This window comes from Perognathus longimembris, chromosome 2 (genome assembly GCF_023159225.1).
Source record: "Perognathus longimembris pacificus isolate PPM17 chromosome 2, ASM2315922v1, whole genome shotgun sequence".
NCBI lineage: Eukaryota > Metazoa > Chordata > Mammalia > Rodentia > Heteromyidae > Perognathus > Perognathus longimembris.
Genome location: NC_063162.1, coordinates 93,768,456 through 93,782,361, shown reverse-complemented (window position 1 = coordinate 93,782,361; position 13,906 = coordinate 93,768,456). Strand labels below are relative to the sequence as shown.

General features: G+C 39.3%; 1 protein-coding gene across 2 annotated transcripts in view; it reads right to left on the bottom strand.

Moving 5' to 3' along the window:
* Positions 1-4,143: 4,143 nt before the first annotated feature.
* Agr2 (anterior gradient 2, protein disulphide isomerase family member) overlaps positions 4,144-13,906 on the bottom strand; it is a 33,530-nt gene continuing 23,767 nt past the window's right edge. For both annotated transcript variants that reach the window (XM_048337830.1, XM_048337831.1), the window contains exons 2-8: positions 13,507-13,652; positions 12,955-13,018; positions 12,786-12,838; positions 11,523-11,596; positions 8,543-8,606; positions 5,960-6,043; positions 4,144-4,387 (exon numbers count right to left, since the gene is read on the bottom strand). In XM_048337830.1, coding sequence (XP_048193787.1) covers positions 4,338-4,387; positions 5,960-6,043; positions 8,543-8,606; positions 11,523-11,596; positions 12,786-12,838; positions 12,955-13,018; positions 13,507-13,645 — 528 coding nt within the window. In that variant the 5' untranslated portion in view covers positions 13,646-13,652 and the 3' untranslated portion in view covers positions 4,144-4,337. The remainder of the gene's footprint in view (positions 4,388-5,959; positions 6,044-8,542; positions 8,607-11,522; positions 11,597-12,785; positions 12,839-12,954; positions 13,019-13,506; positions 13,653-13,906) is intronic.

Sequence of the window (13,906 nt, the reverse complement as noted above, 5' to 3'; positions counted from 1 at the left end):
ACCTTTCCTTACCAAAAAAAGGACTACTTAGAAGAAAGCTCTCCAATTTCCTGTTTACATATTCCATGTAGAGGAATTTTCCTGGGAACATGTGCCTCATTGCCTTTGATGTTAATGGTGAAATTTTAGCTAGAAGAAATAGTTTTTAATACAGAGGAACACAAATTTGACCACAATCTCTAAAATTTGAACTCACCGTGTCTCAAATTCATCTCAGATACTTCAGTTCTCTGAGCATCAGTATGTTTGGTATGAAACCAGTTTTACATGCTCAACCTTAATAATATACTTAATGGGATCTTTCAGAGAGGGAGAGGAAAACAGGAGTGTGGTGTTTAGTTCTTAGATCCCTTGAGCCAAGACCTCCCTCCCAGTCTTCTAAATATTTGTCTAACCTTGTTTCCGTTTGCTCATTCCCTTGAAAATACACTTACTTTACTAAACCATTTTACTTCTTCACTGGCAAAGTACTGAGAATGGTTTTCAGAGGAGAAAAACACACATGATGAATTGGACACATGTCACTCACACATGTCCAGTGTTGTTTTTATTGAAGGGAACAGTGAAGTTTAAGACCAACTTTTCCAGACTTCTGGATAGTGAGGGTGTGGGTGGAGTAAAGTTGGGTGGTTGAGGGAGGGAGGGTGGTGGAGAGGACAGGGCTTGTCAGGATAGTTTTTGGGTGTTTTTTTTTTTTTTTTTTTTGCGGAATATCACAACTAGCAAAGGTAGTCTTGAACTCTCAGACAATGGGAAAAAGAGAAATTCAGATTTTTCTACCATTATGGCAAGCCATTTCTCACTTTTCTGAGGAAAGCCAGCTTTTGGAATTCATTTTCAAATAAGGAATTGAGGGAATTGCCTATGAGTTAAAATACACATGGAGGAATGGACTTCGGCCTGTTTGCTTACTTTGAGTATTTCACCTTTTGCAAAGAAGTGAGGTCATTACTTGGCATGTGGCCTTTTAATGAGTCAAGCTGACTTGAACTTTGAAGTCTTTGAACTGCTGAGAGGTCTAATTCTCATTTTCTGTTACCCTCCAGCTCCCATCCTTACCATTGATCATTGAAAGGAAGATCTCAGTAATTAAGTACCATTACTGGACACAAGGGGTGGGGTGGAGACCAACAAATCAAAATAGACATAGCCAGAGATTATCATTTCAAGAAGATTCTAGTTCTGATATGGTGAAACATGGCTAATCAAGTGTGTTGGCCATCTGCATAAATCCTTTCTGTAGCTTTATTACCAATATTTTTTATAGATTTCCCTCCTAAGATACGGGAGCTCTGGTAAAAGTGAGGAAAAAATATTGTGGCAAAAATGTGTACAGTATAAAATTCATTGTAATCATTTGAAGCTTGTAGTTCTATGGCCTTATTACACATACATTGTGTTATCTATCATCACCATTCCTAGAACATTTCATCTTCCCAAACTGAAACTCCACACTCACTAATCAGTTATACTCTATTCCTTTCCCCAGGCAACCTCCACTCCACCCTCTGTGAAGACTGTCTTAGATAGTCCATGTAAGCAGACTGAGGTGCCAGACTTTGAAGTCAGGCCCCACCACGTGAACCCCATTTTAGAATTAAACCCTGAGCCAATCAGATTTGTACCTGTGTCCTAATCTTGCCTGCACACCTGATTGTTGTAACCTTGTTCTTTGCCTTTATAAGCCCTGTGTAATCACAGCTCGGGGCTTCCTCCTAACCTCCGCTGTGTCGGTGGGTAGGACGAGGCCTGAGTTGGCAGCTCGTTAACTAAAGCCTTGCCTTGCTTTTGCATTTCGGAGTGTCTAAATCTCGGTGGTCTTCTTGGGGGTGGTCTTGCGACTTGGCACAACACAGACTTTTCAAATATTTGTCTTTTCCTGCTTTGTTTCTTTCACCTAGCATACATAATACCTTCAAGATTTACCTGTGTTGTAACATGTACCAGGATTTCCTTCTTTTTAAAGATTGACTAATATTCCATTGTATGTTTGTGCCATGATTTGTTTTCCTGAAATTTGGATTGCCTCTTTCATCTATTGTGAAGAATGCCACTGTGAGATGCTTTCATTTCTTTGGGCGTAAACCCTGAAGTGGGAATGCTGGATTGTCTGGTAATTTTGTTTAACATTTTTAGGAACCACCTTATTACATTTCTGTGGGGTTATTAATGTGCTGATTCAGCGGTTGGACACTCATTGATCTTAGAGTACTAGTGAATGTTATTGTTCTTGACTACCTATTTCTCAGGGAAGTGGTGTGTGTGCATTTTCATTCAAAATTTATTTAAGCACAAGCGAAAGATTGTGACATGGTAAAAGGTAGACTAGGCATTGCTAGTGTTTTCAGGAGCTTAGAATATTTTCATATTTTAATCTTCAACTCTTCAGAACGTACCTACACATTTCCTATAGTTGCAAATATAGCATAGAAATAATTTTTTAACTTCGGTCTTTCTATTTCTTCTTGTTTATCACTTTTACAGATGACATTTAATTTCCTAAAGATATAAGAATTGTTTATATGTCTTAATGACATTTTATTACTTGATTTTTTTTCTTTTTGTGCCGGTTCAGGGCTTGAACTCAGTGCCTGAGCACTGTCACTGAGCCTTATTTGCTTAGGGTTAATGCTCTTACCACTTGAGAGCCACAGCTCCACTTCTGGTTATATGATAGTTAAATGGAGATCAGAGTCTCTTGACTTTCCTGCCCAGGTCGGCTTTGAACCACAATCTTCATATCTCAGCCTCCTGAGTAGCTTTATAATTACAGGTGTGAACTGCTTGCACCTGGCTCCTCTTTTGTAAGAATATGTTTCATTGTGTGGGCCTGGGATTCATGATCCTCCTGCCTTGGCCACCAATGTGGGATTACAGGCATGAACCATTATGCCTGGGTTTACTTTTTTTTTTTTTTTTAAGTACGTAACATTTTCTAGCAGCTCAATGGGGAAAAAAAATTGTTTTTCTGTAATACAGAAGAAACTTGAATCATTTCTAAGGTGTCATACAAGACAAATAAAGAAGTAAAATTCTCCTTTTTCCTTGTTTTAGCCCTCAGAATACTTTCTAAATGGAATGTTGTACTTCTGTCCGCATATGTAAATGACCTGCTTATGAGAGAGGAGCTAATCCCATGATGATATTTTAGTGTAAGATTTGAATGTTGTTAAGTTGATGATATGTCCTCAAAACCTACTACTAATGATAGATATATCTTCACTATGAGAGTCAGCGCAGCATTGCTGGTAGACTATTTAGGCTAGGGAAATGAACAATGCCTAGGGATCTGCCCAGAAAAGGGATTGTGAATTACTGACTGTTCTATAAGGCCAACAGGTAATCACAACAGGTAATCACCACAGAGAGGAGCCAAAAAGTCAGTGGGGGTGCGGTGGTAGAGGCATTTCATAGAACAATAAATGTGAGCTTAAATAAGGAGTGAAGAACAAAATGCACATTTGTAATTTTTGTGAGTCAGAATGTTGCATTAAAAGTAGAACAAACTACTTGTCTGCCCAATGTACCACCCTCTCACAACTGGTCCAAACAGTATTGACTTTTGACCTCTCCCTCATCGACTTGCTGTCATTGTCCTTTCCCTTGGCTTTCCTCCTTAGACAGTCACATGTTGGCAAAGAAGGTGAATCAGTTTTAACTAAATTTATTCAAGGCCACAAGGCTAACTCCCAGAATGTCTTCATGAGGTGCTTATAGGTATAGATATTCTTTAGATGATATTTCTACTAAATTATTCTTTTGAAGAAATATTCTTGCCACAGGCTTTTCCCAGCGTGGGTCAAAAATATCTACAATTTAAGTGTTTGCCCAGGAATTTCTGGACAGGGCGAGGAGATTTGGCTCTTAAGTAGAAACCTGATTTTCTTAGATGCCTTTCTGCATCTTCTTCACACTAAAATGTGCTATTTGAGGTTTCTTTCAGTTATACTCCTGCCCATTTTCATCACTGAGACCCTGTAGTGTGATAACTTTGGTTGTCTTTGGTCTTTGTGTAATAGTATAGTGCTATTTGATACATGTATCCAGTCACTTTTCTGTGAAAAACCAAGTTGGGGAAAATAAACAATAATTTTGAGTACTTCCAAAAGTATTTACTTCTTAGAAAATCATAGCTCACTAGAGTAGTTAACAATAATATTTTCACATGTGCTTGAACCCAAGATTTTTTTTTCTTTCTTTAAATAGCTTTTGTAACATGAAACCGTAAGAAACTGTATGCCCCTCAGTTTGTTGGCATCTTCTGATCTTCTAAAAATCTCTCGTTCCAAGTCTCAGGGCTCCACACAAAGGGAGGAGTTTTGCAGTTTGCTTTTTCTCTACAACTCAGTCTTCAGTAGCTTGAGAGCTCTGTTCATATTGTCATACACTGATGTGGAAAAAGATAAGACAATCAACATGTCATCACAAACCACATCAAAAGATGAACTAAATCCCTGCACTTGGCTTCTCTTCACTGTAAAGGGGGCTGCTTAGCCAAAGGGCAATTAGTTGCTGATCTGATTGTATTTTCTCCCCAAAATTATCTTAAGTAGATTTTGTGATGACTCATTTCCTTCAGTTCTGTTTTTTCTTTTTCAGCTCTTCCTTCTCTAACTCCTTTTCCAGAAGAAATTCTTTATTAACTCTTATCAACACCATAATATATTTGGTTATTTTGAGATACATTTTATGTGTTAGCTATGCATAGCTACTGAAAATTATTTAGAAGTAGCTAGAATATAACCCCAGCAAACTGACTTGCTTTACCCAGACAAATTCTTCTAATCATCACAGAAACTCTACTCAGTACTTCAGAAAGACTTAGTTCTTTGCCTGAAGTCACACAGCTAACTAGTGGCACAGCTACTGCTCCGGCCAGGCTACTACATCACTAGCCTTCGGTACTAGTTTGTGACATGAGATATGTGATCCACTGGAATAAGATGTTCATGTGATCAGCACTGGACAAATGCTATTGGTCCCTTCTACAATATTTATTAATGAATGCTTGTTCTGCAAAGCAGAGCAAGGATAGGATTATGGCGTTTAAAGAGTTAGCTCTTATAAAGATATACGATATTGTCTCAACACTATTGACATTGGCCAGTTCTAGGAATAAATTTTCCCTTGTCCTCACAGCTTCCCCCTCGAGACATTGTTAATGAGGAACTCTCCTATGGACCTGTAAGTAGACCCTGTCCTTTCCAGCATAATACTCTTATGTCAGCACTGCACAGCAGAAAATTCTGTGGTGATGAAAATATCATCATAGTATCTGGGCACAGTCTGTGAACATATGGAATGTGGGAAGTATAAACTGAAAAACTAAGCTTTCAATTTTAATGATGAGTAATTTAAATAGCAACATGTTGGCTAATAGGGAATGTATTGGTCATGATGGGTATAGGCAGCTATGATAGTTGACTACAATTAGTGGTTCTTAGGATAAAACTCAATATTGACAGAAGGACTGATTGCATGTCATATATACATACATTCTCCCCTTTAGTTACTTCATTTGTCTTAAGCCCTTCAATCTGTGTCTGTCTGTCTCTGTCATCTCTGTCTTTGTCTCTCTCTCCCCCATGTCTCAGTTCTCTCTTACTGCCTTTTTTATGGTAACTCTTAGGATCACCTTCCCTACTAATCTTTAAATTGAACCTGAATTCAACTTCAATAAGCTGGCCTGATGTCTGCCTAGGAGAAATGTAAGTGGAAGGTAATGTGGTCACAGAAAAAAAGATAATCTAAATAATTCATCCTGATTTTTGAATTAAAGAAAACAATTGAGATGGAAAGGGATTTATCTGAGGACACTAGGCTAATTAGAATCAAACGTTTTCTCTGGCATCCTTAATCAGAGCTCTCGCTCACCTCACCTGCAGCCTAGCATCACATCACTATGGCAAAGGGACATGTTTGGTACTTGGATAGCATCCACCTTGGAAATAACACTTACATAGGGGTGTGTCTGCAGGCTCATAAGCATAGAGACGGTTTGAATATCTTCCAGTGATGTCTGCTCTGACGGTCAGGGAGGGATCTGCAATGATAAAACGAAGGGAAGGGTATGTTTTGTTTGCAAATGATCCAAATTGAATCTTTATTCTGTGAAAGAAGCAGTGGATCCCACTGTATCGAGCTGCATTCCATCAAATGCCATTCCATCTATGCTGCTCCCCAGCCTATGGCAGATAATAACAAGAAGAGGGCTGGGAAGATCCAAGAGCTACATAGTGCTATTTGTGGAAAAAGTTTTGAACACTACTGTCCAACTTAATGTGATTTGAAAAGAGGAGGGCATACATTTTGGGTATTTGCTGCTTTGGTGCAAATAACATTCTCCAGTACAGAATTATTGTAAACTTTTGGAGTGATTATGTGGCAGGTGATTTTTACTAAGAGTAACAAAGATAATTAGAAACACATATCCAATGTTGGTTTTCATATATATATATATAATTATACAACAATGTAATATATAAGCCATATAATAAGTATATAACATGTATACATAACAAAATACATAAAATATAAATAAAAAACATAAGCAGCCCAAGCAGAAAAGTTTTAGAGAGTCCATCTCTAATTAACTAGCAAAAAGTCAGATTGGAGACATGTCTTAAGTGGTAGATCACCAGTCAAGTGAGCAAGCTGAGAAAATGTGCTGGCCTGAGTTTACACCTCACTATTGACAAAAAAAGTTTTGTATAGAGGAAATTTAGAGAGACACACATACTCATGCACACATGGTACACCCAAAAGGAAAGTGGGGTGTAAAGAGATCTAGAAATTGGGTGATTGGGGGTTGAGTAAGTAGTTCAGTGGTAAAGTGCTTGTCTAGCATGCACAATACCACAGTACCTCCAAAAATAAGAGTCATGATTTAAGGAGCCTAAATCACATGTCCTGAAAACACAGAAGGCATGTGAGATCCTTTTGGGGGTTTATCATTTAGAATATTGGACTAGAACCAGCAGCATCAGTGACCAGAAATAGACATTCACTTATTAAATAAAGACCTGCTGTGTGAAATATAATGCTATGGGACAATTTAGTATGAGAAAAATTATTTCAACACCTACAGGAGCTTATACTTCACAATCTAAGGGGCCTTTAAAATTATGACTGCTTGTACCACCCCTAGAAGTTCCTATTTAACTGGTTTGAGGGGTGGCCTGAAAAGCCTGTTCTTTTAAATCCTCCATATGGTATTAACATGTGGTCAGAATGGAGGAATAGACCCACCGAGCTGCTAGAGCAAACTACAGTGCGGTTGCTGCTTATGACTGAAGGAAACAAATGAGGGTTAAATGTACTTAGACATTTTATAGGAGACTAAAGTCCCACAAAAGCATAACTACATGACCTACAAATTCTCTTTCCATGTTAAGACTCTGATTGTTCTAAATCCTGAGAGAACCTAATCTAATCCATTCTCTAGTTCAGCATTCCATATTCTCCCGTCACTTTTGTTATTGTTGTTTTAGAAGTTTGGCCTGCAGATTTTATAGATATATTAGTGTTGAAAAGTGTCTCCTCTTAAAGATTTTATTCATATTCCTTAAAATATACATTCAAAAACAATAACATTAAGCCACTAAATTTTCTACAGTATTAAAAATAGTAGTACAAGGCATTGCATTTCCTATGGCATTGAGTTCAACAAAAAAAAGCGACTCCAGTGAATTGAAATGTAACTACAAATTCTTAGCTGGGAATATTGCCTAGTAGTAGAGTGCTTTCTTAGCATGCATGAAGCCCTGGGTTCGATTCCTCAGCACCACATATACAGCAAAAGCTGGAAGTGGTGCTGTGGCTCAAGTGGTACAGTGCTAGTCTTGAGCAAAAGGAAGACAACAACAGTGCTCAGACCCTGAGTTCAAACTCCAGGACTGGCAAAAAAAAATTCTCAGCACATATCCTCTGAGAGATTTATGCACCAACATTGACTAAGCTCCTGCAATATGGCTAGACATTGCTTTCATTGTTTAGGATCCATGAAAGCCCCACTGCTTATTTTTGTTCCTCTTATTTTATACATTTATTGCAAACTTGGTGAACTTCTTGATTAGAATGAACTCTATGTTATATGTTTAGTAAGGATTTTTCTTAAATCAATTTGAGTTTGGTCAAAGCCAAACTCAGTGCATTTATTCATTCACTCAACAAACACTTATGGAAATTCTACCACAGGGTCATGCTGGGGCAACTATATTGAACATAATTATTCATAAGTAAAAAAAACAAAACACCACTGAGCAATGTAGGGCCAATAAGAGAGTTGGCCTTCTCAGATACATTTGAGATGAAAAGTTCAAATGAGCAGATGAGAAGTCAGCTGTGGAAATTGACAGAAGCTCACATTTTTCTAATAAAAATGTAAAACCTAAAGGGGTGTCATACGCCTTGAAATGTCATCTGCCTTTCTACAGCTTGGAGGGTGGCCTTGACCATGGTGAAGAGGAAGATGAAGGTGGGGAGGTCAGAGGAAGGAATACCAATCTTGAGAGTGTTTAACCCCAATGTCCCTGCCACTTACCCACAAACATAATCCTGGGGACATACTGGCCATCAGGAGAAAGGTGCTTGTCAGTTGTTTCATACTGAGATGAAAACAAAACAAAACAACTTTTAGTTTATTTGCTCTTCAGTGACTTTCAAACTTGCTACCTAAAGGCTGAGACCGTTACTTTACCAGAGACCTAATGTAACTCAAGGCTCATTTCTTTTACAGAGAGTTTGGAGCATATAATGAGACAAGGTATGCACATGGATAAGAAGATGGAGGGGCTGTGATGCAGAAGTTGAGTCACATAGCAAATCTTCAAGCCTGAGGGTTGATGCTGGATACTAGTGGCTCATGCCTGTAATCCTAGCTACTCAGGAGGCTGAGATCTGAAGATTGCAGTTCAAAGCTGACTTGGGCAGGAAAGACCAAGAGATTAATCTTCGATTAACCTCTCCCCTCCCCTGCCAAAAAAATTTAAAAAATTCTGGAAGTGGAACTGTGGCTAAAGTGATAGAGTGCTAGCCTTGAGGGAACAAAGCTCAGGGGCAGTGACCAAGCCCTGAGTTTAAGGCCTGGGCCTGGCATGTGCATGCACATGCACGTGCTTGTGTGTAGACACACACACACACACAGAGAGAGAGAGAGAGAGAGAGAGAGAGAAAGGAAGGAGGGAAGTATTGAAAGGGATTGATGATGGTTTAAGAAGACACGTTGGAGGGCATAGGAGGAGACAGATCAATGAGAAGAGCAGTTGGAAAGATTATCAACCCAGACAAGATTTTTGGGTATTCCGCTAGTGTTAAGTTAGAATTTATGGATTTAGCAAGATGCAGTGCTTATCTTTGGTAAATGCATAGTCTTTTGAAGGATACAGACAGAAAAATGAATACTGAGGATCCAGCAGATGACTCAAAGGTATTTATTTGTTTATTTATTTGTATATTTATTTACTTTTGTGCCAGTACTGGGGCTTGAACTCAAGGCTTTGTATTCTTGCTTAACTTTTTAACTCAAGGCTGGAGCTCAAGGCAAATCTCCATTTCTGTATTTTTACTGATTAACTGGAGGTAAGAATTTCTCAGAGTGGTTTGCCTTGACTGGCTTTGAAGCTTGATTAACAGGTCTCAACTTCCTGAGGAGCTGGGATTACAGGTGTGAGCCATAGGTGCCAGGCTGACTCAAAAGTTTTAGTGGGGGGCTGGGGATATAGCCTAGTGGCAAGAGTGCCTGCCTCAGATACATGAGGCCCTAGGTTCGATTCCCCAGCACCACATATACAGAAAATGGCCAGAAGCGGCGCTGTGGCTCAAGTGGCAGAGTGCTAGCCTTGAGCAAAAAGAAGCCAGGGACAGTGCTCAGGCCCTGAGTCCAAGGCCCAGGACTGGCCAAAAAAAAAAAAAAAAGTTTTAGTGGGGATATGCTGATTCAGTGGATGCTCAGAGCAGGACATTAATTGGTCTTGATATACAAGGTCTTCTAGGGCTTTCTGAACACGAGTCAGGTACAAGAGAAGGCCACATGGTGAGACACAAGTGCACAGGGATGGAGAGGAAGAGCATCAGGTTTTCTCATATGGCCAGGAGCTTGGGAAGGGCTGAAGAATTAGGTATGCCTGAGTGTATGGTGTATGGTGTATGGTGGTTCTATTTCAGGAGTCAACTCATGCATGTCTTGTGCACATGCTCCAATGTTTTCCTCTGCTCAGACAATTAAGAACCACTGAAAAGGACAGTGGCTCATGCCTGTAATCCTAGCTACTCAGCAGACTGAGATCTGACAATCATGATTCAAAGCCAGCCCAGGCAGAAAAGTCTTATCTCCATTTAACCTAGCCACCAGAAAGTAGAATTGGTGCTGTGGCTCAAAGTAGTAGAATGCTAGCCTTGATCAAAAGAACTCAGGGACAGCACCCAGGCCCTGAGATACCATGACCCCAACTTGGTGACTGTTTTAGATTCTCTTAAGACAATAGAATGATTGTTCTGCAACTATGAAGGGTCAGATAGATGGGTTTATGTTGTAATAGGGAGAAATGTAACAGTAGGTGAAATACAGAAGTCATACACTAAAATCATAGTCCCGAGTTTATAAGGAAGCACTGTTTCAAGAATATTATGAACTTAAGAATAGGAGAACAGGGAGTACCATCTAGAGGAGTACCACTTTTAATGACATAGGAATAAAGATCAGCTTTTTGGAAAGCCTCAGAGTGATTGCTTCAGTATGCAACCCATTATGTTTAAACTAGTTACGAGGTAAACTAGTTATGGGTGGGAAGACAAAGTGAAAGTTGTTGCATATTTGGATCAAGATGTAGAAATCTGCACCTAGGAATAGATTACATGTATGTATAGATGATGTCCATAGAGAATAAAAAATGTGGAAAGAAAAGGGAAGTGAGTAGAGATTCTTCAATTTTCTGATGATAAGGTTAGAGGAAGAGGGGTGAATGGAGGGAGGTGAGAAAGAATTATGGGTGTTGCTTGTTCTTTGAAAAAGAGGGAGACAGGCTCAAGGAGACATATAGTCATAGTTGTTTTACTTTTAGAAGGAAAATTGACCCCATTTATTTATGGAGTAAAAATAATTTGCAGCTAGAAAACCTGAATATCATCGGGAGGAGGATGGTGGTGATGATGGTGAGAATGACAAGTGTAAGAGACATGAGTAGATTTGGACAGCTGGGGAGCTGCCTTTTGAGAGAGGGGGAGACAGGGATCGAGAAGCTGAGGGTGGGTAGGAAAGGCACAGGAAACAATTTGCAAATACAAAATCCTTGCCATTGTTAGAGCAACAAAGAATATCCTGCCCATAGCATTTCTCAAAGAAGCCAAGCCTATTACCAGATAAGTGAAAAAGCTTATTAAGAAGACAAACTATCCTTTTCCTTCTAATATTGGAAAGAGATCCCAGTTAATGTGGTCTGATAAGATGCACAGAAAATGTGATTCATCCATTTCTGAAAATGAACCATGAGGAACTATGTTGGAGATATGAAAGGTAAACTTACGACTAGATTGAGGAGAACGAACTGTTCTGCCAGTTTCTGGATGTCTTTATTTTCAGCAAACACTTTCTTCAGAGCTGAAATATAAGGGGAAAAAATCATTATGCATTCATCTCAGCTTTGGTTAAAACCCTTGTTCTGTATTTTAAGTTGAATGATGTTACACTGTAAGTTTAATTGTGTTAAAATACAAGACTTTGCCTTTTCACCAGATGATTTGTGACCCATACCATTATCATCTACATAATTTTCTTTTTATTATTCATTTATTCATCTATCCATTTATTAGCCATATTTATTCAGTTACTGCTTTGTGGCAATTCTAATCATTGTGAAAAGTGCAATGAATTAAGAAAAGTGAGCGCTATTTCCATAGAATTCAGTGTTCTATGGGAGACAGGTCATAAAGAAGTCACAATGAAATATATAATAATTTCAGATGAGAATCTGTACTTTGGAGAGAAACAAGTGAATCAAGGGCTTTAAGAGCTATAGGTCTCCCAGGAGAGTTCCATCATCACAAGGATCCATGTTGCTCTTTGAAAAATAATACCCACTTCTCAACTCCTTCCCAATTTACCTCACCCCAATTCTGAAACCCTGCAAACCACTCATCACTTTAATTTTGTCTTTAAAAAACTGTCAGATAAATTGTATTATATACTAAGCGTGGGCTGGTGGCTCGTGCCTATAATCCTAGCTACATAGGAGGCTGAGATCTGAAGATTGAAGTTCCAAGCTAGTCTGGGCAGGAAAGCCCATGAGATTCTTATTTCCAATTGACTACCAAGAAAGCTGGAAGTAGAGCTGTGGCTCAAGTGGTAGAGTGCTAGCCTTGAACAAAAAAAAAACCCAGACCCTGAGTTTGAGCCCCAGGATCACCCTCCATTCCTCCCTGCCACCCCCCCCAAATAATTAGTATCATATTAAAACTTAGCCCTGCTTAAAATCATCTTGCTTATTCAACTCTTGCTAAGATCTAAGGACACAAAGATGATTGATCGAAACTCTGACACTACCTAAAAACCTATAAAGGAAATCATATTTAAAATAAATTACCTTGGGCTGGGGATATAGCCTAGTGGCAAGAGTGCTTGCCTCGTATACATGAAGCCCTGGGTTCGATTCCCCAGCACCACATATACAGAAAACAGCTAGAAGTGGCGCTGTGGCTCAAGTGGCAGAGTGCTAGCCTGAGCAAAAAGAAGCCAGGGACAGTATTCAGGTCCTGAGTTCAAGCCCCAGGACTGGCAATAAATAAATTACCTTGACTGTGTGGGCATTCGTCCAAGTGATGAATGATCATCAAGGGTTTGTTGCTGAAAGAGACAGAGAGCCTGTGAATATCAGTGGGTAGAATTTCATGTATGTCTAGCTATCACTAGATGGCGTTCTTGCAAGCGTGAGAGAGCTCTGTGTAACCCTTCTTACTTACCTTGTCTTGGCTTTGTATAAAGCTTCTTCATATGTCTGAGTCCAGATAAGTTGATCACCCCAACCTAAAAAAAAAGCCAACATATTTAATTAACACTATGATTTCATGCCAAAGCTGGTTGAAAAGCAATGGTAAAGGTAAATATACACTTAATACTAAAAGAAGAGCCTCAGGAGAATGTAGAGATAATTATAAACTAAAATAAACTGAGAAAGGACACATCCTAAAATATGTTTATTCATTATATTTCAGCACCATGAGTTAAGAAATCTTTCTCGGGGCTGGGGATATAGCCTAGTGGCAAGAGCGCCTGCCTCGGATACATGAGGCCCTAGGTTCGATTCCCCAGCACCACATATACAGAAAACGGCCAGAAGCAGCGCTGTGGCTCAAGTGGCAGAGTGCTAGCCTTGAGCGGGAAGAAGCCAGGGACAGTGCTCAGGCCCTGAGTCCAAGGCCCAGGACTGGCCCAAAAAAAAAAAAAAAAAAGAAAGAAATCTTTCTCACCTAAGAAGCAGTTGGAAACCTATTAGAAAGCTGAGTCCTACCTACCTCTGGAGAGGGTCTGGGGCAGTTTGGGTCGAGAGTCCTTGGTGTCCTTTTTAGCTCCAGGTTTGACAGTGGTTTCTTTGGCCAAAGTGTAGGAGAAAGCCAAAAGGAGTAAGAATGCTGACACTGAAATTTTCTCCATGGTAAGACTATGTGGAAAACAAGAAAAAAGGAATCAGTACTCCTCAAGATTTGAGGTCTTAGCTCAGTGGTGGAACGACAAGAACTGAGGTGCTACAGAGATAGGTCCCAAGATTGGAGAGAAAAACCCCCTCCCTTTAATGGAATTTCCCTATATTATAGATAACAGTCTGTTCTCTTATCTATCAGCAGATAGATACATATCCACAATAGAAATGAATAAATGTAGAGATATTTCAAGGAAATAGATTACTAATTAGAT